The sequence below is a fragment of the Danio rerio genome, chromosome 20 (assembly GCF_052040795.2).
Source record: "Danio rerio strain M-AB ecotype USA chromosome 20, GRCz13ab, whole genome shotgun sequence".
NCBI classification, from domain to species: Eukaryota; Metazoa; Chordata; class Actinopteri; order Cypriniformes; family Danionidae; genus Danio; species Danio rerio.
Window position 1 is genome coordinate 7,555,417 of NC_141040.1, and position 26,298 is coordinate 7,581,714.

The 26,298-nt window shown below is 49.5% G+C and overlaps 1 protein-coding gene across 3 annotated transcripts in view; it reads left to right on the forward strand.

Annotated features, from left to right (window-relative positions):
• The first annotated feature begins 16,192 nt into the window (after positions 1-16,192).
• The window catches only part of pcsk9 (proprotein convertase subtilisin/kexin type 9), a 37,303-nt gene continuing 27,197 nt past the window's right edge, over positions 16,193-26,298 (forward strand). The window contains exons 1-7 of one of the 3 annotated variants that reach the window (XM_087297983.1): positions 16,193-16,281; positions 16,851-16,910; positions 17,862-18,053; positions 18,230-18,353; positions 22,348-22,481; positions 22,562-22,703; positions 24,975-25,171. In XM_087297983.1, coding sequence (XP_087154109.1) covers positions 17,874-18,053; positions 18,230-18,353; positions 22,348-22,481; positions 22,562-22,703; positions 24,975-25,171 — 777 coding nt within the window. In that variant the 5' untranslated portion in view covers positions 16,193-16,281; positions 16,851-16,910; positions 17,862-17,873. Of the gene's footprint in view, positions 16,282-16,558; positions 16,911-17,861; positions 18,054-18,229; positions 18,354-22,347; positions 22,482-22,561; positions 22,704-24,974; positions 25,172-26,298 lie in introns of those variants that run through there. The other 2 variants (XM_087297982.1, XM_087297981.1) reach the window with 2 other exon arrangements.

The window sequence follows — 26,298 nt, forward strand, 5'->3', positions numbered from 1 at the left end:
CCAGTACTGGGAAACACCCATACACTCTCACATTCACATCCACACACTGCGGTCAATTTAGTTTCAAGAGTTCACACTTAGCAGATGATTGATTATAAAAGCTTGTTTGGCATGCTGTCCCAGGAGAGAGCCCTGAGCTCATGAGATCCTCGAACCCAGGGTTCCCTCCTGTTGCACAGCGGGAGGGGAGTTTGAGCTCGGGTAGATCTCGAGAACTCTCCTGCTGTAGTAACCAATAAACGGTAAGTTATTGCTCCTGGAGATAACTACATACTAGAAGCATGTATATGGTGCCGATTTGGATTAGTCAATTAACTTAATTTGCATGTTTTTGGACTGTAGGAGGAAACCGGGGAACCTGGGGGCAACCCATGTGAGCACGGAAAGAAAATGCAAACTCCACACAGAAATGTCTGCTGGTTTGGTAAAGCCTGGAACCAGAGACATTCTTGCTGTGAGGCAACAGTGCTATGCACTGGGCCACTGTGTCACCCATCTTGGAAGAAGGAGGAGTAGGGGTGATAGCAGTGAAGATAGAAACGAAGATAGCAGTGGAATGAAATCCAGGGTATTTATAGTTGTTTAGGTGTCATCTGATTGGAGCATAGTGAATTGGATAATGCGGATCCAGCCGCTAGCAGTCATAAGCACGTGATCCTCTTGAAATTAGATTATACATAAACTTCACTTCAAGAGTTCACACTTAGCTGACGATTGATTATAAAAGCTTGTTTGGCATGCTGTCCCGGGAGAGAGCCCTGAGCTCATGAGATCCTCGAGCCTAGGGTTCCCTCTCGTTGCAAGGCGGGAGGGGAGTTTGAGCTCAGGTAGATCTGGAGAACTCCCCAAAATGCCTTATATAGCTCGGGACAGCAGCCGCATATTGAAGAGCCCCCCAAAATGCAGATGTAACAATGCCATATCCGGCTGCTGGTTATAACATTGAAAGCTTAGGAAGAGAGGCTTCTGAGGGAGCAGAGCAAAGTAGACTTCTGCTGGAGTCAGCAGCAGGGGCGTGGGAGGGGCTAGATTGACTCCTGCGGGAGTCTAAGCTCGGATATACTCCTGTGGGAGTGAGAGCCAGGGTTGGGTGGGCTCAAGCGTGAGTCGGGAAAGGTTCGAAACTCGACGCTGGAAAATAAATTATTGGGGGAATAGAAGGCTAAGAAGATAAGGGAGGAGATCAGAGGAGGGGTAAAGGTAGCGGAATCACTCAACGCTGTAAGGAAGAAAAGAAGAGGCAAATAATTGCCAGGCGGAGGATCTTGAGGTCGAAAAGAAGAAAATAAGCATATGAGAGATATATTCATATATACGAATATATCTGTACATATATATATATATATATATATATATATATAGGGGCAGTGATTGACTCCTGCGAAGGTTAGAGCTGATGAGGGCATTTCTTCTGCTGAAGTCTGGGAAAGGAAGGGGGCGGTGGAGACTGCAGCAGGAAGTGGCCAGGGCGAGACTCTTGCGAGAGTTGAAGCTCGTTTTAGTCACTCCTGCAGGAGTTAGAGCTAAGGATTGATGGCCTATGGGAAAAGTGAGAAAAAGAGGGGGCAGAGGATCTCAACTCCGAAGGAAGAAAAGGAGAAAGGGGATAAACCTGCGTGCATGCATATGCGTCAACGCCTGACGCAAGCATATGCATGCACACGCACCTGTACCGATATACACCAAATGTACACGCATATGCATGCGCGTACATACCATTCCTAATGGCCTGGGGAGGGCAGGGCAGTGGTGACTCCTGCGAGACTCAAAGCTCGGAGCGACCCAGTCTGTGGATCAGAGCCATGGGGAGACCAGTAAGAGTAGGGAGAAGCGAGGGGTTAGGTATGGCCCTTACTGGAGGTGGTAGTGAACGGGTGGCCAGGGATGGGCTTGGAGTGACTCTGGCGAGAGTCGAAGATTAGTTTGGACCCCTGCGGGGGGTCTGAGCTGTGGGGAGGGAAGGAAAGCATAGCAAAGCTTGAAAGAAAAGGTAGAAGCATTCATACAATACCTGTACATGGATATATTCATGCAATGCATGTAGACATACATTTACACGCACATATGCACATATATACATACACACATATAAACACATATACACGTATATATACACATATAAATGCATGCATACACGCGCATGTGCACACAACGTCTGCACATGCGAACACATACATACATGCACACACACGCACCCACACATGCACATGCATACGCACACACGCACAAGCACGTACACTCAAGCCTACATAGGGTCGAGCTCGAACCCTTATTCTGAAGTATGGTGTTAGCTGGTTAAGGCTAGCAGGTGGGATTGGCTGAGGCAAATATAGGCTTTGAAGGCATTGGAGGACCAGCGGCCTAGGGTCTGGATTTGATGTGAGGATAGACCTTTGTGAGCTTCTGTGGTGGCAGCCCAATTCTAAATGAATGGCTGGAAATGTGATTCATGGGAAAAGCTTGAATGGTGGAGAATTTCTTTTAAATGTTTTTGGAACCAAAAACGGGTTACTGGATGGTTAGCATCATCAGTAATAAGTTGGGCAAGTGGGTTAGGCTCCTGTGATCTCCTTAGGTGGAGTAATGCTTGGAGAGTTGGAGAGATTTTTTTGGAGGAAATGTTAAAGATGTAAAAGAAAGTGCCCTTTACCTTGCTGATCTGTTTTGCTTGCTTAATAAAAAGGGCAAGGTTTTCAGCATTCTGCAAATTAGATCAGAAACTGTGGGATGTTTAGCAGGGTTAAATTTGGATGTAATAGCAATTTCTGAACCCCTCAGGAGGCGGAAAAAGCCAGAGTAAACTGTAAAGAGTTGTGTGTGTGGGCTGTATGGGGTGAAAGTGTGGAGGTATGGGGCAACAGCGTGAGGATGAGGGATATGGTAGTTTCGTGAAGGTGATGTAATGGGTGATCTAGGGCAATATAATTAGAGAATGATGTGGGACGGGTGTTGGATGCTGGTCTGCTTCTGGATCCAAGAGCCGAAATTTCAGAAAAAGAAAGTGAGAGAGAGAATCAGTAATTTGATTTTTGCAACCTGGAACATGTTCAGCAGTCATAATGATTTGTTTTTTTAGCTGACATCCAAACTAGGCATCTTAATAAAGGGCATAATTGGAGGTGAATACGGGCATCCTTTATTAATGCAATGAAGGGTGGCTTCGTTGTCAAAATGAACAAGAATACGAAAAGGGCAGAAGGTTGCTGATTTTTGGGTAAACTGAGCATTTGTGGAGCCCATGTTGAAGCGAACCAGTGACCCTGGTAAAAGCCGCCAAACCTGGCTGAGGGGGTAGTGTCAGTGAATAAGTTAATATCTACCAGAGAAGAATTTAAGTCGCTGTAGAAAAGGAACGGCTGGGGAACAGCCGTTCCATTGCTTAAGGAAATAAATAGATGAAAGTTCATTGCGACAGGGTTTAGAAAGAGTTATTGTATCTTCAAAACCGGGGATCAGGGAGAGAGGTGGCCCCCTAGGTAGCTTGCTGAGGTCAGGGTCCCCTAGGTGGAGGGCAAGGGGGCCCTATGGGTCCCAGACTGCAAGTTAAGGGAGATAGGTTGGCCCCTGGGTAGCTTGCTGGGGTCAGGGACCCCTAGTTGGAGGGCAAGGGGCCCTCTGGGGCCCAGACTGCAAGTCCAGGAAGAGAGGTGGACCCCTGGGTAGCTTGCTGGGGCCAGAGGCCCTTATGTGGAGGGCCAGGGGGCACCCTGGGGCCTATACTGCAAGTCCAGGGTCAAAGGTGGACCCCTGGGTAGCTTGCTGGAGTCAGAGGCCCCTAGGTGGAGGTTCAGGGGGCACCCTGGGACCTATACTGCAAGTCCAGGGAGAGAGGTGGACCCCTGGGTAGCTTGCTGGGGTCACAGGCCCCTAGGTGGAGGGCCAGGGGGCACCCTGGGGCCTATGCTGCAAGTCCAGGGAGAGAGCTGGACCCCTGGGTAGCTTGCTGGGGTCAGAGGTTGCTGTAGAAAAGGAACAGCCGTTCCATTGCTTAAGGAAATAAATAGATGAAAGTTCATTGCGACAGGGTTTAGAAAGAGTTATTGTATCTTCAAAACCGGGGATCAGGGAGAGAGGTGGACCCCTAGGTAGCTTGCTGAGGTCAGGGTCCCCTAGGTGGAGGACAAGGGGGCCCTCTGGGTTCCAGACTGCAAGTTAAGGGAGATAGGTTGAACCCTGGGTAGCTTGCTGGGGTCAGGGACCCCTAGTTGGAGGGCAAGGGGCCCTCTGGGGCCCAGACTGCAAGTCAAGGGAGAGAAGTGGACCCCTGGGTAGCTTGCTGGGGTCAGGAACCCTTAGATGGAGGACAAGGGGCTCTCTGGGGCCCAGACTGCAAGTACAGAGAAGGAGGTGGGCCCCTGGGTAGCTTGCTGGGGTCAGAGACCCCTAGATGAAGGGCAAGGGGGCCATCTGTTGCCTTGACTGCAAGTCCAGAGAGAGGGGTGGACCCCTGGGTAGCTTGCTGGGGTCTGAGACCCCAGGGTGAAGGGGAATGGGGCCATCTGGGGCCAGCACTGCATCTTCAGGGAGATAGGTTGGCCCCAGGGTAGCTTGATGGGGTCAGAGACCCAAAGATGGAGGGCAAGGGTGCCCTCTGGGGCCTAGACTGCAAGTCCAAGGAGAGAGGTGAACCCCTGGGTAGCTTGCTGGCGTCATTGACCCCTAGTTGGAGGGCAAGGGGGCCCTCTGGGGCCCAAACTGCAAGTCCAGCGAGAGAGGTGGGCCCCTGGGTAGCTTGCTGGGGTCAGGGACCCCTAAGTGGAGGGCAAGGGGGCCCTCTGGGGCCCAGACTGCAAGTCCAGGGAGAAAGGGTGAACCCCTCGATAGCTTGCTGGGGTCTGAGGCCCCATGGTGGAGGGCAAGGGGGCCCTCTGGGGCCTAGACTGCAAGTCCAGGGTGAGAGGTGGACCCCTGGGTAGCTTGCTGGGGTCAGAGACCCAAAGATGGAGGGCAAGGGTGCCCTCTGGGGCCTAGACTGCAAGTCCAAGGAGAGAGGTGAACCCCTGGGTAGCTTGCTGGCGTCATGGACCCCTAGTTGGAGGGCAAGGGTGCCCTCTGGGGCCTAGACTGCAAGTCCAAGGAGAGAGGTGGACCCCTGGGTAGCTTGCTGGGGTCTGAGACCCCAGGGTGAAGGGGAATGGGGCCCTCTGAGGCCAGCACTGCATCTTCAGGGAGATAGGTTGGCCCCAGGGTAGCTTGATGGAGTCAGAGACCCAAAGATGGAGGGCAAGGGTGCCCTCTGGGGCCTAGACTGCAAGTCCAAGGAGAGAGGTGAACCCCTGGGTAGCTTGCTGGCGTCATGGACCCCTAGTTGGAGGGCAAGGGGGCCCTCTGGGGCCCAAACTGAAAATCCAGGGAGAGAGGTGGGCCCCTGGGTAGCTTGCTGGGGTCAGGGACCCCTAGGTGGAGGGCAAGGGGGCCCTCTGGGGCCCAGACTGCAAGTCCAGGGAGAAAGGGTGAACCCCTCGATAGCTTGCTGGGGTCTGAGGCCCCATGGTGGAGGGCAAGGGGGCCCTCTGGGGCCTAGACTGCAAGTCCAGGGTGAGAGGTGGACCCCTGGGTAGCTTGCTGGGGTCAGAGACCCCTTAGTTGGAGGGCAAGGGGGCCCTCTGGGGCCCAGATTACAAGACCAGGGAGAAAGTCAGACCCCTGGGTAGCTTGCTGGGGTCAGAGACTCCTAGGTGGAGGGCAAGGGGCCCTCTGGGGCCTAGAATGCAAGTCCAGGGAGAGAGTTGGACCCCTGGGTAGCTTGCTGGGGTCAGAGACCCCTAGGTGGAGGGCTAGGGGGCTCTCTGGGGCCCAGGCTGCAAGAACAGAGAAGGAGGTGGGCACCTAGGTAGCTTGCTGGGGTCAGAAACCCGTAGGTGGAAGGCAAGGGGGCTCTCTGGGGCACAGACTGCAAGTACAGAGAAGGAGATGGGCACCTGGGTAGCTTGCTGGGGTCAAAGACCCCTAGTTGGACGGCAAGGGGGCCCTCTGGGGCAAAGACTGCTAGTTCAGGGAGATAGGTAGGCCCCTGGGTAGCTTGCTGGGGTCAGGGACACAATAGGTGGAGGAAAGGGGTGCCCAGTGGGGCCCAGGCTGCAAGTCCAGGGAGAGAAGTGGACCCCTGGGTAGCTTGCTGGGGTCAGAGACCCCTAAGTGGAGGGCAAGGGGGGCCTCTGGGGCCTAGTCTGCAAGTCCAGGGAGAGAGGTGAACCCCTGGGTAGCTTGCTGGGGTCAGGGTCCCCTAGGTGGAGGGCAAGGGGGCCTTCTGGGTCTCAGACTGCAAGTTAAGGGAGATAGGTAGGCCCCTGGGTAGATTGCTGGGGTCAGGGATCCCTAGTTGGAGGACAAGCGGGATCTCTGGGGCCCAGACTGCAAGTCCAGGGTGAGAGGTGGACCCCTGGGTAGCTTGCTAGGGTCAGAGGCCGATAGGTGGAGGGCCAGGGGGCACCCTGGGGCTTACACTGCAAGTCCAGGAAGAGAGGTGGACCCCTGGGTAGCTTGCTGGGGCCAGAGGCCCTTATGTGGTGGGCCAGGGGGCACCCTGGGGCCTATACTGCAAGTCCAGGGAGAGAGGTGGACCCCTGGGTAGCTTGCTAGGGTCACAGGCCACTAGGTGGAGGTTCAGGGGGCACCCTGGGGCCTATACTGCAAGTCCAGGGAGAGAGGTGGACCCCTGGGTAGCTTGGTGGGGTCAGATGCCCCTAGGTGGAGGGCCAGGGGGCACCCTGGGGCCTATGCTGCAAGTCCAGGGAGAGAGGTGGACCCCTGGGTAGCTTGCTGGAGTCAAGGGCCCCTAGGTGGAGGTTCAGGGGGCACCCTGGGGCCTATACTGCAAGTCCAGGGAGAGAGGTGGACCCCTGGGTAGCTTGCTGGGGTCCTAGGCCCCTAGGTGGAGGGCCAGGGGGCACCCTGGTGCCTATACTGCAAGTCCAGGGAGAGAGGTGGACCCCTGGGTAGCTTTGTGGGGTCAGAGGAACCTAGGTGGAGGGCAAGAGGGCACCCTGAGGGCCTATACTGCAAGTACAGGGAGAGAAGTGGACCCCTTGGTAGCTTGCTGGGGTCATAGGCCCCTAGGTGGAGGGCCTGGGGGCACCCTGGGGCTTACACTACAAGTCCAGGAAGAGTGGTGGACCCCTGGGTAGCTTGCTGGGGTCAGGGACCCCTAGGTGGAGGGCCAGGGTGCACCCTGGGGCTTACAATGCAAGACTGGGAAGAGAGGTGGACCCCTGGGTAGCTTGCTTGGGTCAGGGGCCCATATGTGGAGGGCCAGGGGGCACCCTTGGGACTATACTGCAAGTCCAGGGAGAGAGGTGGACTCCTGGGTAGCTTGCTGGGGCCAGAGGCCCCTAGGTGGAGGGCCAAGGGGCACCCTGGGGCTGACTCAGGGGCCAGTAGGTTGAGGGCCATGGGGCACTCTGGGGCCTATACTGCAAGTCCATATAGAAAGGTGGACCCCTGGATAGTTTACTGGAATCAGAGACCCCTAGGTGGAGGTTCAGGGGGCACCCTGGGGCCTATACTGCATATACAAGGACAGAGGTGGACCCCTGGGTAGCTTGCTGAGGTCAGAGGCCCCTAAATGGAGGGCCAGGGGTCACGTTGAGGCCTATACTGCAAGTCCAGGGAGAGAGGTGGACCCCTGGGTAACTTGCTGAGGTCAAAGGCCCCTAGGTGGAGGGCTAGGGGGCACCCTGGGGCCTATACAGCAAGTCCAGGGAGAAAGGTGGATCCCTGGGTAGCTTGCTGGGGTCACACGCCCCTAGGTGGAGGGCCAGGGGGCACCCTGGGGCCTATACTGCCAGTCCAGGAAGAGAGGTGGACCCCTCGGTAGCTTGCTGGGGTCAAAGGCCCCTAGGTGGAGGTCAAGGGGGCACCCTGGGGCTTACACTGCAAGTCCAGGGAGAGAGGTGGACCCCTTGGTAGCTTGCTGGGGTCAGAGGTTCTAGGTGGAGGGCCTGGGTGCACCCTTGGTCCTATACTACAAGTCAAGGGAGAGAGGTCTACCCCTGCGTAGCTTGCTGGGGTCAGGGGCCCCTAGGTGGAGGGCCAGGGGGCACCCTGGGGCTTACACTGCAAGTCCAGGAGGAGAGGTGGACCCCTGGGTAGCTTGCTAGGGTCAGGGGCCCCTAGGTGGAGGGCCAGGGGGCACCCTGGGGCTTACACTGCAAGTCCAGGAAGAGAGGTGGACCCCTGGGTAGCTTGCTGGGGTCAGAGGCCCCTAGGTGGAGCACCAGGGGGCACCCTGGGGCCTGTACATCAAGTCCAGGGAGAAAGATGGACCCCTGGGTAGCTTGCTGGGGTCAGAGGCCCCTAGTTGGAGGGCCAGGGGGCACCGTGGGGCCTATACTGCCAGTCCAGGGAGAGAGTTGGGCCCCTGGTTAGCTTGCTCTGGTCAAGGACCCCTAGGAGGAGGGCAAGTGGGCCCTCTGTGGCCCAGACTGCAAGACCAAGGAGACAGGTTGTCCCCTGGGTAGCTTGCTGGGGTCAGGGAGCCCTAGGTTGAGAGCAAAGGGTCCTTCTGGGGCCCAGACTGCAAGTAAAGGGAGAGTGGGTGAACCCCGGGTAGCTTGCTGGGGTCAGGGACCCAAAAATGAAGGCAATGGGTTCCTCTGGCGCCTAGACAACAAGTCCAGGGAGAGAGATTGTCCCCTGGGTAGCTTGCTGTGGTCAGAGAACCATAGGTGGAGGGCAAGGGGGCCCTTTGGGGCCCAGACTGCAAATCCAGGGAGAGAGGTTGACCCCTGGGTAGCTTGCTGGGGTCAGAGACCCCTAGGTGGAGAGCAAAGGGGCCCTCTGGGGCCCAGACTGCAAGTATAGTAAAGGAAGTGGGCCCCTGGGTAGCTTGCTGGGGTCAGAGACCCATAGGTGGAAGGCAAGGGGGCCATCTGGGGCTCAGACTGCAAGTCCAGGGAGAGAGGTGGGCCCCTGGGTAGCTTGCTGATGAATGAGACCCCTAGGTGGAGGTCAAGGGGGCCCTCTGGGGTCTAGACTGAGAGTTTTGGGAAAGAGGTGGACCCCTGGGTAGCTTGCTAGGGTCAGGGTCACCGAGGTGGAGGGCAAGGGGGCCCTCTGGGTCCCAGACAGCAAGTTAAGGGAGATAGGTTGGCCCCTGGGTAGCTTGCTGGGGTCAGGGACCCCTAGTTGGAGGGCAAGGGGGCCCTCTGGGGCCCACACAGCAAGTCCAGCGAGAGAGGTGGACCCCTGGGTAGCTTGCTGGGGTCAGAGATCCCTAGGTGGAGGGTAAGGGGGCCCTCTGGGGCCCACACTGCAAGTTCAGGGAGAAAGGTGAACCGCTGGGTAGTTTGCTGGGGTCAGGGACCTCTGGGTGAAGGGCAAGGGGGCTCCCTGGGGCCCAGACTGCAAGTACAGAGAAGGAGGTCGGACCTTGGGTAGTTTGCTGGGGTCAGAGACCAATAGGTGGAGGGCAAGGGGGCCCTCTATGGCCTAGAATGCAAGTCCAGGGAGAGGGGTGGACCCCAGGGTAGCTTGCTGGGGATAGAGACCAATAGGTGGAGGGTAAGGGGGCCGTCTGGGGCCCAGACTGCAAGTTCAGGGAGAGAGGTGAACCCCTGGGTAGCTTGCTGGGGTCTGAGACTCCTAGATGGAGGGCAAGGGTGCCTTCTGGGGCCCAGACTGCAAGTCCAGGGAAAGAGGTGGACTTCTGGGTAGCTTGCTGGGATCTGAGACCCCTAGGTGAAGGGAAAGGGGTCCTCTGGGGCCCAGACTGCAAGTACAGAAAAAACAGTTGGGCTTCTGGATAGCTTGCTGGGGTCAGGGACCCTTTAGTTATATGAGTTATATGGGGTGGACCCCAGGGTAGCTTGCTGGGGTCATAGATCCCAAGGTTGAGGGTAAGAGAGCCCTCTGGGGCCCACACTGCAAGTTAAGGGAAAGAGGTGAACCCCAGGATAGCTTGCTGGGGTCAGTGACTCCTAGGTGAAGGGCAAGGGGGCTCATTGGGGCCCAGACTGCAAGTATAGAGAAGGAGGTGGGACCCTGGGTAGCTTGCTGGGGTCAGAAACCAATAGGTGGAGGGCAAGGGGGCCCTCTGTGGCCTAGAATGCAAGTCCAGGGAAAGGGGTGGACCCCTGGGTAGCTTGCTTGGGTCAGAGACCCCTAGAGGTAGGGCAAGGGGGCCCTCTGGGGCCCAGACTGCAAGTTCAGGGAGATAGGTTGGCCCCTGGGTAGCTTGCTGGGGTCAGAGACCCTAAGATGGAGGGCAAGGGTGCCCTCTAGGGCCCAGACTGCAGGTACAGGGAGAGAGGGGGACCTCTGGGTAGTTTGCTGGGGTCTGAGACCCTTTAGGTGGAGAGCAAGGGCCCAGTCTGGGCCCCATAGGGCCCCTTGCCCAGCACTTAAATGGTCCCTGCCCACAGCAAGCTTCCCATGGGCCACCCTTTATCCCTCGACTTGCAGTGTGGGCCCCAGATGGCCCCTTGCCCTCCACCTAAAGGGTCCCTGCCCCCAGCAAGCTACCCAGGGGCCAACCTCTCTCTCAGAACTTGCAGTCTGGGCCCCATAGGGCACTTTTCCCTCTACCTAAAGGAATCCTGGCCTCAGCAATTTACCCATGGGCCACCCTTTATCCCTGGATTTGCAGTGTGGGCCCCAGAGGGTCCCTTGCCCTCCACCTAAAGGGTACCTACAACCAGCAAGATACCCAGGTGCCACTCTTTATCCCAGGACTTGCAGTCTGGGTCCTATAGGGCCCTTTACCCTCCATCTAAAGGTTCCCTTCCCCAGCAAGCTTCCCATGGGCCACCCTTTATCCCTCGACTTGCAGTCTGGGCCCCAGATGGCCCCTTGCCCTCCACCTGAAGGGTCCCTGCCCCCAATAAGCTACACAGGGGCCAACCTTTCTCCCAGGACTTGCAGAATGGGCCTTATAGGGCCCCTTGCTCTCCACCTAAAGGGTCCCTGTCCATAGCAAGCTACCCAGGGGCCAACCTCTCTCTCAAGACTTGCTGTCTGGGCCCCATAGGGCCCCTTGCCCTCCACCTAAAGGGGATCCCGACCCAAGCAATTTACCCATGGGCCACCCTTTATCCCTGGACACTCAGTCTGGGCCCCAGAGGGCCCCTTGCCCTCCACCTAAAGGGTCCTCGACCCCAGCAAGCTACCCATGGGCACACCTTTATCCCAGGACCTCCAGTCTGGGCCCCAGAGAGTCCTTTGCCCTCCACCTAAAGGGTACTGGCCCCCAGCAAACGACCCAGGGGCCACCCTTTATCCCAGGACTTGCATTCTGGGCCCCAGAGGGCCCCTTGCCCTCCACCTAAAGGTTCCCTGCAACAGCAAGCTTCCCATGTGCCACACTTGATCCCCGGTCTTGCAGTCTGGGCCCCAGAGGGCCCCTTGCCCTCCACCTTAAAGGTCCCTGCCCCCAGCAAGCTATCCATGGGCCAACATTTATCCCAGGACTTCCAGTCTGGGCCCCAGATGGTCCCTTGCCCTCCACCTAAAGGGAACCAGCCCCCAGCAAGCTACCCAGGGGCCACCCTTTATCCCAGGACTTGCATTCTGGGCCCCATAGGGCCCCTTGCTCTCCACCTAAAGGTTCCCTGCAACAGCAAACTAACCATGGGGCACCCTTTACCCCTGTACTTGCATTCTGGGCCCCAGAGAATCCCTTGCCGTCCAACTAAAGGGTCCCTGCCCCCAGCAAGCTACCCATGGGCCAACCTCTCTCCCAGGACGTGCAGTCTGGGCCCCAGAGGGCCCCTTGCCCTCCACCTAAAGGGCCCCTGCCCCCAGCAAGCTACCCAGGGGCCAACCTCTCTCCCAGGACTTGCAGTCTGGGCCCCAGAGGGCCCCATGCCCTCAAAATAAAGAGTCCCTGGCCCCAGCAAGCTACCCATGGGCCAACCTTTATCCCTGGATTTGCAGTCTGGGCCCCAGAGGGCCCCTTTCTCTCCAAATAAATGGTCCCTTACACCAGCAAGCTATCCAGGGGTCAACCTCTCTCCCAGGACTTACAGTCTGGTCCCCATAGGGCCCCTTGCCCTATACATAAAGGGTTCCTGCCCCCAGCAAGCTATCCAGGGGCCATCCTCTCTCCCAGTATGTGCAGTCTGGGCCCCAGAAGGCCCCAGGCCCTCCACATAAAGGGTCCCTGCTTCCAGCAAGCTACCCATGGGCCACCCTTCATCCCTAGACATGCAGTCTGGGCCCCATTGGGCCCCTTGTCCTCCACCTAAAGGGTCCCTGTCCCCAGCAAGCTACCCATGGGCCAACCTTTCTCCCAGAATTTGCAGTCTAGGCCCCAGAGGGTCTCTTGCCCTCCACCTAAAGGGTCTCTGACCCCAGTAAGCTACCCATGGGGCACCCTTTATCCCTGGACTTGCATTCTGGGCCCCAGAGAATCCCTTACCCTCCAACTAAAGGGTCCCTGCCCCCAGCAAGCTACCCAGGGGCCAACCTCTCTCCCAGGTCTTGCAGTCTGGGCCCCATAGGGCCCCTTGCCCTCCACCGAAAGGGTTCCTGCCCCCAGCAAGCTACCCAGGGGCCATCCTCTCTCCCAGGACGTGCAGTCTGGGCCCCAGAAGGCCCCTTGCCCTCCACATAAAGGGTACCTGCCCCCAGCAAGCAACCCATAGGCCACCCTTCATCCCTAGACATGCAGTCTGGGCCCCATAGGGCCCCTTGTCCTCCACCTAAAGGGTCCCTGTCCCCAGCAAGCTACCCATGGGCGAACCTTTCTCCCAGAATTTGCAGTCTAGGCCCCAGAGGGTCTCTTGCCCTCCACCTAAAGGGTCTCTGACCCCAGCAAGCTACCCATGGGGCACCCTTTATCCCTGGACTTGCATTCTGGGCCCCAGAGAATCCCTTACCCTCCAACTAAAGGGTCCCTGCCAACAGCAAGCTACCCAGGGGCCAACCTCTCTCCCAGGTCTTGCAGTCTGGGCCCCATAGGGCCCCTTGCCCTCCACCAAAAGGGTTCCTGCCCCCAGCAAGCTACCCAGGGGCCATCCTCTATCCCTGGACTTGCATTCTGGGCCCCAGAAGGCCCCTTGCCCTCCACATAAAGGGTCCCTGCCCCCAGCAAGCTACCCATGGCCCAACCTTAATCCCTGGATTTACAGTGTGGGCCTCACAGGGCCCCTTACCCTACACATAAAGGTCCCTGCCCCCAGCAAGCTACCCAGGGGCCACTCTTTATCCCAGGACTTGCAGTCTGGGCCCCATAGGGCCCCTTGCCCTCCACCTAAAGGTTCCCTGCAACAGCAAGTTTCACATGGGCCACCCTTTATCCCTGGACTTGCAGTCTGGGTCCCAGATGGCCCCTTGCCCTCCACCTAAAGGGTCCCTGCCCCCAGCAAGCTACCCAGAGGCCAACCTCTCTCCCAGGACTTGCAGTGTGGGCCCCATATTGCCATTTGCCCTCCACCTAAAGGAATCCTGACCCTGACAATTTACCCAGGAGCCGCCCTTTGTCCCTAGACTTGCAGTCTGGGCCCCAGAGAATCCCTTACCCTCCAACTAAACGGTCCCTGCCCCCAGCAAGCTACCCAGGGGCCAACCTCTCTCCCAGGTCTTGCAGTCTGGGCCCCATAGGGCCCCTTGCCCTCCACCGAAAGGGTTCCTGCCCCCAGCAAGCTACCCAGGGGCCATCCTCTCTCCCAGGACATGCAGCCTGGGCCCCAGAAGGCCCCTTGCCCTCCACATAAAGGGTCCCTGCCCCCAGTAAGCTACCCATGGGCCACCCTTTATCCCTGGACTTGCAGTGTGGGCCCCAGAGGATCACTTGCCCTCCACATAAAGGGTCCCTGCCCCCAGCAAGCTACACATGGCCCAACCTTAATCCCTGGACTTGAAGTGTGGGCCTCAGTGGGCCCCTTGCCCTCCACATAAAGGGGCCCTGCCCCCAGAAAGCTACCCAGAGGCTAACCTCTCTGCCAGGACTTGCAGTCAGGCCCCGAAGGGCCCCTTGCCCTCCACCTAAAGGGTCCGTGAAACCAGCAAGCTACCCATGGGGCACCCTTTATCCCAGGACTTGCAGTCTGGGACCCAGAGGGCCCCATGCTCTCCAAATAATGGTCCCTGACCCCAGAAAGCAACCCAGGGGCCAGCCAACCTTTCTCCATGGACTTGCAGTCTGGGCCCCAGAGGGCCCCTTGCCCTCCACCTAAAGGGCCCCTGCCCCCAGCAAGCTAACCAGGGGCCAACCTCTCTCCCAGGACTTGCAGTCTGGGCCCCAGAGGGCCCCATGCCCTCAAAATAAAGAGTCCCTTCCCCAAGCAAGCTACCCATGGGCCAACCTTTATTCCTGGACTTGCAGTCTGGGCCCCAGAGGGCTCCATTCTCTCCAAATAAATGGTCCCTTACCCCAGCAAGCTATCCAGGGGCCAACCTCTCTCCCAGGACTTACAGTCTGGTCCCCATAAGGCCCCTTGCCCTCCAACTAAAGGGTCTCTGCCCCCAGCAAGCTACCAATGGGCCACGGTTTATCCCTGAACTTGCAGTCTGGGCACCAGAGGGCCCCTTGCCCTCCCCTAAAGGGTCCCTGCCTCCAGCAAGCTACCCATGGGCCACACTTTATCCCAGGACTTGCAGTTTGGGCCCCATAGGGCCCCTTGCCCTCCACCTAAAAGGTCCCTGACCCCAGCACGCTACCCAGAGGTCAACCTCTGTCTCTGGACTTGCAGTATCGTCTCCTTATAGCTCCCTTGCCTTCCAGCTAAGGGGTCACTGATCCCAGGAGGCTACCCAGAGGCCAACCTCTCTCCCTGGACGTGCAGTCTGGGCCCCAGAGGGCCCCCTTGTCCTCCACCTAAGTTGTCCCTGACCCCTTCAAGCTACCCTGCACCCAACCTCTCTCCCTTAACTTGCAGTCTGGGCTCCTTAGGGCCCCCATGCCCTCCACATAAGGGTTTCCTGACCCCAGCAAGCTACCCAGGGTCCAACGTCTTTACCTGGACTTGCAGTCTAGGCCCCAGAGGGCAACTTGCTCTTCACTTAAGGGGTGCCTGATGATAGCAAGCTACCCAGAGGCCAACCTCACTCCCATGACATTTAGTCAGGGCCATAGACGGCCCCTTGCCATGCACCTAAGGGGTCCCTGACCCAAGTAACCTACCCAGGGGCCAACCTCTTTCCTTGGACTTGCAGTGTGGGCTCTTTAGGGCCCCCTTGACCTTCACCTAAGGGGTCCCTGACCCCTACAAGCTACCCAGGACCCAACTTTTCTTCTTGTTCTTGCATCCTGGGGTCCTTAGAGGCCGCTTGCCCTCCACCTAAGGGGTCCCTGACCCCAGCAAGATACCCAGGGGCCAACCTCTCTCCCTGCACTTGCAGCCTGGGCCCCAGAGGGCCTCTTGCCCTTCACCTAAGGGGTCCCTGACCACAGCAAGCTACCCAGAGGCAAACCTCTCTCACTGGGCTTGCAGTCTGGGCCCCAGAGGGCTCCTTGCCCTCCACTAGGGCACTTGTGGAAAGAAAGAAACTCCACAAGACGCCCTTACATCTTGTTTTGATGTCCTTCAGGGTGAATCAAATGTTAATTAGGGGGGTCAATCCCCCAAACCCTCCCGTAATTCGCACCCTGCCTGTATCCCTCAACATTATTACCCATTCCATGTGCATATCTGAAATATTTGGACAAAGCAAAATTCAGTTAAGTAAACATTTAAAAATATATTATATGAATATTGTTGCTTAATTTTCTTCAAATTACAAATTAATGTATGAATAATGAATTACATAGTTATAAATATTTAAAAATCATTTAAGTTTGATTGTCACAAAATGCATGTGACTGAAAATTGTAACAACAAAAAAATTTTAATCTGTGAATAATCAAAACAGTTGATGTTAGTATTACTGAAATGAAGTTGGAAATGAAGCAGAATTCCTCCTTGCTATGTGCAATTATCGCTACCTTTGACTGAGTGTTGTAAAATTTCAACATTCACATGACACGCTCAATCTAATATTGTCAAAGCATTCAACGATATCTTGTGCATTTTCTTCAGCATGATAGGTATGTTACTAATCACAAGAAAAAAAATATTATCTACAATATATAAATGCATGTACTGTATATGTTTGAGAAACTGTTTACATATAATTAAAATCATACAGCCAAAACATTTTTATATTACATAAAAATGTATGTAAATATTTCAGCATTATGTACGTTTTTACCAAATATAACATCCAAACCACACACTTATATTAAAACTATACCACTGTATGACCAACAGAGGACGACGTTAATCTATGTTTGGTCTTGTCTTGACTGCAGCTTCCAAAACGCGCAATATTTAGTCTCGTGGGCGCGCGCAGGTGACATGTGAGGTCAGGTTTTGCGTGAAAATAATACAAAAACTGGCATCTTTCTTAAAAACCCTTAAAAAATGTAATTGTAGTAAAATCTCGTTTTACTACAATTTAGCTTCACTGTATTTTATTGACATATTTGACAATATATTTAACTAACAGTTATTCATGTTACAGGTTTTATTTCAGCAAATGTTTCAAGCCTGTGCATGAAATCTAAGCGTATAATATGTGTGTGGGTGGACTGTAATCTGACTCCACTTCTGCTGTATTTATTACCGAGGCATCGTTCGATACACGGGCAGTGAAACGTCATTCAGCTCGCCCCACCTTCCTTTAGTCAGTCTGAGAGTCACGTTTAATGATAAATCTCCAAATCTCTTTATCATATATTGTTCTGCCTCAGTGTACGACCAACAGCAACAGAGAGAAAAAAATACACTTACTTTGAGTTGAAAGCACAGAGAATGAGAAGCGTCGTGACGGTGTGCTGTTTGGGTTTTCTGTTGGGTCTTCTGGCTGTTGTGGAATGTGATGAAGATTATATTGAGGATGAAGATGAGATGATCCTGTCTTTAATTTTGCAGGATGACACTCAGCCTGAAGCAGAGAACAGGCCATCGGCACAGTTTTACAGGTGCACCAAGGTAGGATAACTGGGCTGTGATTTGTGGGACTGCTGGTTAAAAATATTTAGGGGGGAAAAAATTATGTTATAGAAAAATATTAAATACAAATAAATAAAAAAAAAACAGAAGAAAAAAATGAAGAGAAGCAAAAATTTGAAAAAGTTTGTAGGTTGAAATTTATTTTGCAATATTTTGCTTAAATTTAATTTTATTATCTTTCATTACCGAAACATTACTGAAACTACAAACAACAGCCTAAGAAAAATGAAAATTTTAGATGAAAATTCCAGATGGCATTTAGAGGTTTTAGTATCTAAACTCTTCATAAGATGCATCATCATCTTATGTGAAAAATACTAAAGAAAAATATACATTCATACTTATGAATTTATGATTATGACATTTTCTAAAACAGCAAGCGCAACCATATGTCATATTATTTTATCTTTTGTAAAACAAGGCACAATGAAGTGCCAGTGATGTGCAGTAGGCTGCCTATAATTTGTATTTATTTCTAAAGTTGCAGATAATAAAACAAAGATTAAGATGAATGTCTTTCTTGTTTTAAAAATGTAACTTTAATTACATGCTGTCGATTTTTTACAATTAGGATCAAAGCCTAAAAGTTAGTAGTCTCAAAGACTTATAAAACATTATTTGTTTGGTATTTTGAGCTAAATCCTCACATTGAGTTCACGCTCTAGGGAAATCCGAGATTTTTTTGTACATCTTGTAAAAAGGGGCATAATAGGTCCCCTTCAAAGTTAACAATTAATGACACAAAAAATGTCACATTTGCATGTAAATGTAAGTATAATGTCTTGCTGTCGATTTTCAGTAATTTAATGTAGTTTACAACAACAAAAGACTACAGCATGTTTGTGGAGTGTACTGTACGTGTGGCATGTGTGATAGAAGGAGGTTATATCAGAATGACATATGTAACCCCCTTGCGTGTTTTGTGCACAGGACGCGTGGCGCATGCCGGGTCAGTATTTAGTTGTGATGCGGAACGGGACGCACATGAACCAGGTGGAGCGCACCACGCGCAGACTCAGCGCAAAAGCCGCCAAACGCGGATACCTGATTGAGATATTGCAGACTTACTCTGGAGCCTTCCGTGGGTTTCTGGTGAAAATGAGCAGCGATGTTCTTCACATGGTAATCTGCAAACATTCTTACATGTCACATTTGTCTTCAACGATGTTATTTACACACACACACACACACACACACACACACACACACACACACACACACACACACACACAAAGGAACTCTTAACTGAAAACATGATCTGTGTTTTTCCATCATTCCATCACCTGTGTTTTTGGCAGGCAGTAAAGTTGCCCCATGTGGAATACATTGAAGAGGATTCCTCAATCTTTGCCCAAAGCATCCCATGGAACCTGCAGCGGGTCCTTCAAAATAAACATGAGGCTGGAAAATACTCTCCACCCAGTGAGCTAACACCTTACTTGTGTCCCAAATCACACTCTTTGCACTTATAGGCTACACTTTGTACTTAATGCACTATAAAGGTACATCCTGTGCAGTCTGGAGTCTGAACACCCTAGTCCCTCTACGGTAAAATTAAAGCTGTGGCAACCCAGGTAGCAAATAATTCTGGCCCAGATCTGGCATAAAGCTGGCACAGCACTTGCATACAGCATATGGGCCAAACATGGTCTGGGTTCGGCAGAGGTGGCTCTATTTTTAAGGCGCCACACACAATTTGGGCCATATGTAAAATGTAGTACTTGACCCAGATGTTAAAAACTGATAAGTGGGCCACATAAGCTTTAGTGTGCCTAACGCGCAATGCTTCATGGATTTATAAATTTCATTGCAATTGAGACACACCAATCTATCTGGCCAGTTCAGGCCCAGTTATTAACTTGGCCGTGACTTGACTTAATATGGTCCATGTTTGGCCTAGACTTGGCATTCACGTGGGTTTCCTCTAGGTGCTCCGGTTTCCCCCACAGTCCAAAGACATGCGGTACAGGTGAATTGGGTAAGCTAAATTGTTCCTCGTGTATGAGTGTGTATGGATGTTTCCCAGAGATGGGTTGTGTAACGGAAGCCAGCTAGCAGGTACTGTGCAGGTAAACCTCAGTCCTCTGACCTCTAAAGGTGCTCTAGCGACAGACGCTAGTGGCCATGGTCTTAAGCCTCCTTGTTAGAGTAACCTCTAAAAGTGCTCTAGCGAAAGACAGATGAGGCCATGGTCTTTAGCCTCCTTGTTAGAGTGACCGACTCCCATGCGGAGGGTCGCCGTCTCGGAGCAGGTTGGGGTGTTGTAGGACTGGTGGGATTGCAGTTGCAGCTGGAAGGACATCTGCTGCGTAAAACATGTGCTGGATAAGATGGCGGTTCATTCCGCTGTGGCGACCCAGGATTAATAAAGGGACTAAAAAGAAATTAATGAATAAATGTGAGCCAAGCAAAACCTGATTGTGTGGGGCAGAGAAATTTAGCTATTTGGGAATTTATTGCATTAACTGTTCAAAATTTAATGCATTGTTTTTTTCTGTTAGGTGGATTTTCCATTGCTTTTTCACCTTTTACTTTTTTCAGGTGTCCCCAAAAAAAAAAGATATAAATAATCTAAAATGTTAATTTTTCTTCCTGGAACATTAACCAGGAAAGTTTTCTTTATGTAAAAATAGAGCGTTTCCCATAACATCTCTGGAATGTTCTTTTTTGGGTTCTCTTTACTGTAAGATGCTTAAAAAAAAGCCTGCAATATTTAAAAAAATGTTAGTGTTTAGTTATCAAAAATAACATACCGAGTATTTACTTACAAATAAAAACAATGTTTACTGTGAAAACTGGATGATAAGTACATTTCCATTTTTGCTTTATTTGTATCTCTCATGAAGTTAATGTTACAACTGGTATTTTTAAAGCAGTATTAGTATCACACTTGTGCCACTAACATGATGTATGTCGAATAACATCACCAGAAAGTACTTAGAGATTAGTTATTTGTCTGAAATTTGCATATATATGCAAATATATCTTATTAAGATTCTAGAGAAACTGTCCACTCTCATGAGCAGTTATTGTGGTTTGATGTTAACATGCACTTTAAATAAAGTCCTTAAAGTCCACATGAAATCAAAATGTTCAATGTTTATTTTGCTAGCATAGATTGTTAGTCTTAAAGGGGACCTACTATGCAAAAATCTTTTATATAAGGGGTTTAAACACAGTTGTGTGGCTACAGTCTGTGAATATAGCCAGCATCTAATTCAATTCACCTTTATTTGTATAGCGCTTTTACAATGTAGATTGTGTCAAAGCAGCTTAACATAGAAGATCATAGTAAATTGAAACAGTGTAGTTCAGTTTAAGTTAGGTTCAGTTTAGTGCAGTTCAAAAATGTGGAAGTTTCAAAGACTTATAAAGCCTTGTTTGTTTGTTTATTTTGAGCTAAAGCTTCACATACACACTCTAGGGACATTAGAGACTTAATTTACATCTTGTAAAAAGGGGCATGATAGTGAACAAATAATCCTTGCAAGTTAAACCAGTGAAAATCTTTAATCAAAATCTGACCATTTGCTTTCGCTCTGGAATGGCAGCACTTCTCTGATGTCAGTTTGATGGCTGGGGCAAAATATGCTTAGCCCCTCCAACCTTTAATTTGCTACAAGGGAAAGATGAAAGAAGCTCAACAAACCCTGCCCTTTACTAAATATTCAATTTCAGTTGTAAATACGGTGTCATTCGTTCATTTTCTTTTTGGCTTAGTCCCTTTATTAATCTGGGGTCACTACAGCGGAATGAACTGCCAACTTATCCAGCATATTTTTTACGCAGCAGATGCCCATTCAGCTGCAACCCATCACTGGAAAACATCCATGCACACTTATTAACACACACAATACGGACAATTTAGCCTACCCAATTTACCTATACCACATGTCTTTAGACTGTGGGGAAAACCAGAGCACCCGGAGGAAACCCACGTGAACACAGGGAGAACATGCAATCTCCACACAGAAATGGCAACTGACCCTGCCAAGGCTCAAACCTTCTTGCTGTGAGGCGAACGAGCTACCTACTGCGCCACCATGCAGCCAAATACAGCATTAGACCCCAGATAGCATACTAATGTGGGCCACTTTAGGCAGTTATGCGGTACTGGTGGTATACCTTTGGCCCAGACAAAATGAATGTGAGCCTGAAGTGGCCCACCTATACAATGGCAAATGGGGGCCAAAGATTTAAATTCATATATGGCCCAATTAAGGCAAATATTTGGCACTCATGGCAAAATGTAATCTGAATGTGAACCCAATGTGGCCTATGTGAAAAAAGGATAAATTTGGCCCAAATGACAGAGGACAAATGTGGGCCACAGTTGGCAAAATAGTGGCATAGTCATTTAAGGGTAATCTGGGTCTAAACCTAAACTGGCTAACACGTGTAGGTGCAAATGTGACCCAGGTATCTTAAGACATATATGAGCCACTTTTGGCAAACATTTGGCACAGTAAGCTCTGGCTATTGTGGTTGTGAGCCTAATGTGGCCCAGAGAAAATATGGAAAATGTGACCCAGTTATTATAAAACATATGTGGGACACTTTTGGCAAATATTCTGCACAGTAAACTCTGACTAGTGGTCCAGAGTAGATATGGAAAATGTGGCCCAGTTATCTTGAAACATATGTGGGCTACTATTGGCGAACATTCAGCACAGTAAGCTATGCCCTATGTGGATTTGAGCCTATAGTGGCCCAGAGAAGATATGGTAAATGGGGCCCAGTTATCATAAAACAAATGTGGGCCACTTTTGGCAAATATTTGGCACAGTTAGCTTTGGCTAATGTTGCTGTGAGCCTAAAGCGGTCCAGAGGAGATATGGCAAATGTGGCCCAGTTAACTTAAAACAAATGTGGACCACATAGACTAAAGTCACCATCATGGAGAAAAGTGTTTGCTTTAGTTGGGACCTGAACCTTTTAAAATACATTTTATTTTAGGCTGCTGTACCTTTTAAGAACTTTGCTTGAAAAGTTTATTAATTACAGCAAACAAGCTAAGAAAAAAAACAACAAAAACAATAAAATGAATTGAGGCACAACCTGTGATGAAATAATATAATTTACTGATGTTCACCAACGTTTAATCTATTGTTAGAAGTGATAGGCCAGATCTGGGCCAGAATAAAAGCAAACTGTTGGCCAGAATAGGGTCAGTTCTGGTTCATTTGGTTGATTTTTGGCTGGTATGTGATATTGATATGGCTTAATTGTGGCCCAGATCTGGCAAACAGGAGTGGATCACCCAAGTGCCATCATTCCATGCGGTATGTGGGCCGGATGTAAGAGTCTGGTGTGGGCCGGATTTGAGCCACATGAATATTGCTAGCTGGGACTGAAATAAAATTCAACGAAAGTAACTGTCTTTGGTCTGTATTTTCATCTGTGTGTTTCTGTGTAGATGACGGAGCTAAAGTGGGAGTGTATCTGCTGGACACGAGCGTTCAGTTGACCCACCGTGAGGTCGAGGACAGGGTGATGGTGACCGACTTCAACAGAGTGCCTGAGGAGGACGGGGTCAGAGTTCACAGGCAGGTCTGTCAGTGTAAAAGTGTATTTTCCAAGTGCCAATGAGATGCATTAGTTCATTGCCTCCTTTTGTGTTTTGTCCACAGGCCAGTCAGTGTGACAGTCATGGCACACACATTGCAGGGGTGATCAGTGGACGGGACTCGGGTGTCGCTCGAGGTGCCAGTGTGAACAGCGTCCGAGTGTTGAACTGCCAGGGCAAGGGTACTGTGTCTGGAGCTTTGGCAGGTATGCTAAAAAAAAATTAAAAATTTTCCTGCATGTTCAATCTACTCATTTAAAATGAACTGAATCAACACAATTCTTGAGGTTTTGTTTGTTACAAAGTAATTGTTTTTGGTTCAATCCACTTAAATTTGTAAAATTAAAGTGACTTAATCGATTTTTTGTTGGGACAACATAGAAAATTTAATAAATAATTATAAACAAAGAAAAATTGTGTGGCTGCCAGCATTTTTTACAGTGTAAAAATGTTTCATGATGTTACATTGTATACTGTAAAATAGAATTGAGGCCAAACAGAATTGATTTTGTTTTTCCATCATGTGCTTGTCACAAATGCCAGCGATCTAGGCCTTGTAGATTGCTGGATAACATTCAATATCACCCAAACTATAATTCTGGCACTAAACTGCACTACATTTCACTTCAGGCACCTCACACACAAACCAGATCCAGATTACCACTGATTGCTTGCACACACAGCTGTAGTTCATGAAGACTGATTAGTTGGACCATATATATATATATATATATATATATATATATATATATATATATATATATATATATATATATATATATATATATATATATATATATATATATGCAGGGCTTTACATTAACACCCGCCATTTACCAACACCCGCCGGTTAGACAGACAATCCCACTAGCCACTTTGGCTGGTTGAAAATAATTTTTAAAAGTCCTTAAAGTCCACATGAAATCGAAATGTTCAATGTTTATTTTGCTAGCAAGTAAAAGAAAGCAAGTAATTACCGAATAAGAGAAGAAAGCAAGTAATTACCGAATAAGAGAATGATCATCTCTCGCGCTAACAGCTGATGGGATGCGCGCGACTTCTTAAAACGCGTGGGCCCGACTTCTTAACACATGCGCGCTCCCGAATCATGAAGCAACCGTGTCTGGAACAGGTTCTGGAAATGCAACTGTCATCGGTTCTCTTTCAAATAAACTAGACAAAAAGTGATGAACATGCATCCACAGTCCTGATGCTTTTAAGAGCTTTTTTTAAAAGTCTTTTTGTAAGCAGCACCAGTTGCTTTCACTTTGATCAGATTATTAAATTGCCTAAAGTTAACCGCGTGCATGTGATCATCCTTATATTATCACACACGGTAGGTTTCACCTGCTTTCATTTGCTTACGGTTTTATTTGCTTTCATTTTTGTTAAAATGTTTTAATTATCTTTTTTTTTTTTTTACAATATTGCTTTAATGGAAGATGAACTCTCCATTTATGTGCAGTCAACTGGTGATCCGAGAGATCTTTAGCCAGGACAGATTACTGTGCATATTTTTGATACATGACAATAGTTATTTTTTAAAAGTCAATTGCTTTTCTTTCTTTTTTTAAGAAATTTTTTGTTAAATAAATATTATACAGCTATATTTTGCTTGTTTTGACTCATTAAAAATTTGTGGCTAAGAAATAATCGTTGTTTAGTGTGGTTATAGAGATAAATTTGGTAAATCGTTAATTTTGAAGTCATGTGAAATAAAAACTAATTGCAGTATAACACTATGAAACCATGACTCCTTTGCTCATGCTCCTTGAGAAAGCTCATACTCGACACACAAAAAGTGAAATGAATGAGGACACATGTGGACAACACAAAATTTAAATCAAGTAATTTTAGCATGTTAACATCAAATTTATGCATATAAAATATATTTTCCTAACAACAAAATTGTGGCTAGTGAAAATGCAGAGTGGCTAGTAACTGTGTGTGTGTGTGTGTGTGCGTGTGTGTGTGTGTGTGTATATAAATATATATATATATATATATATATATATATATATATATATATATATATATATATATATATATATATATATATATATTTATTTATATACACACACACACACACAAATATAAATATATATATATATATATATACACACACACACACACACACACACACACACACACACACACACACACACACACACACACACACATATATATATATATATATATATATATATATATATATATATATATATATATATATATATATATATATATATATATATATATATATATATATTTATTTATATATAATTGTGGCTTAATTGTGGCTCAGATCTGGCTAACAGGAGCGACCGCCCAAGTGCCATCATTCCATGCGGTATGTGAGCCGGAAGTAAGTGTCTGGTGTGAGCCAGATTTGAGCCACATTAATTTTGCCTTCTGTGAATTGTCTCTCTGAATATATGCAGAATGTTTTTAGGACATTGATATGTTCTCTGTTGCAGGTCTGGAATATATCCAGTCATCTCTGGCCTCTCAGCCTGTCAGTCCTGTTATCCTGCTGCTGCCATTTGTAGGGGGCTTCAGTCGCACCCTAAACACCGCCTGCCGGAAAATTGTTGAGTCTGGTGCAGTGCTTATTGCTGCAGCGGGAAACTATAACGATGATGCGTGTCTGTATTCACCTGCCTCAGAGCCAGAGGTATGACCTGAGCTCACAGTGTCTTGAGATGCATTGATAGTAGGGGTGTCAAAATTAATCGTTTCTTCGGTGCATCGCGATGCAGACGCGGACAATTCGGTATCGGTTCAGTTATAATCATAACCGGTTATTACTGACGTCATTTACCTCATATTCGCTCTGTCGCGAGGGAGGCAATCGCGAGTATTTACAACGCTTTAACTACTTAAAACTCATAAACTGTACACAATTTTACTGTGTGTTTGTAGTCTTTCACTGACATATACAACAATATCCCCTATTTCACTGAGATCGAGAGAATGAAAGTAGCCTTACTCCATTTCTCTCTTTCTCTATCTCGCTTTCGCTCTGTCTCTGCCTTTCTCTCTTTCTCACACACACACACACACACCCAGTGGCCCATTTGACCTGCTGGCGTGGCTTTTCTTCTCCTCTCGGCTGTTTTACAGCATTACGTTTGGATCCAGAAACGAGCGCGTGTCTGCAGAGTTTTCTCCACCGTGTCTATCATGCATCAGCTGTGAGATCGCCGCTGCCCGCCTGCCGCTTATCAGTGTCACTTATCTGAAGAGCACAGCGCGCAAGAGCCAATCGCAACCGTTTTTGTTGAGGGTGTGACGAATCAAAGAGGTGTAAGAGAACTAGACAAGATTCAGAAATTGAGCTGGATGTTTATATTTGTTTATATTATTTGCTTAATGCTCGTTTTGTTTAAAGTTACAGTTTGTATATCTGATTGTTTGTATTAAACGACAAAATTGTATTACAAATAATATATAAATATAAATATATTCATACAATTTAATACAAGAACTGCTGCTGTGAAGAAAATATAAAACTGTGTATGGAAAGCATCGTCAACGCACCGTGATGCACCGAAATATCGAATTGAACCGAATCGATGGCATGATAATCGTAACCGAACCGAACCGTGAGACTAGTGTAGGTTCACAGCTCTAATTGATAGACAACAGAATCAGAGGCATTCTGTTAAAGTTAGATTGGCGGTTTTTGCATTTTAATTTAGCCAGTTATAACCAGGATTTCCTAAACAACTATTAAAATAATTGTATTAAAGTAATTGTATTTAAATTATTGTAAAGTATAAAGCGTGTAGACTAGGGCTA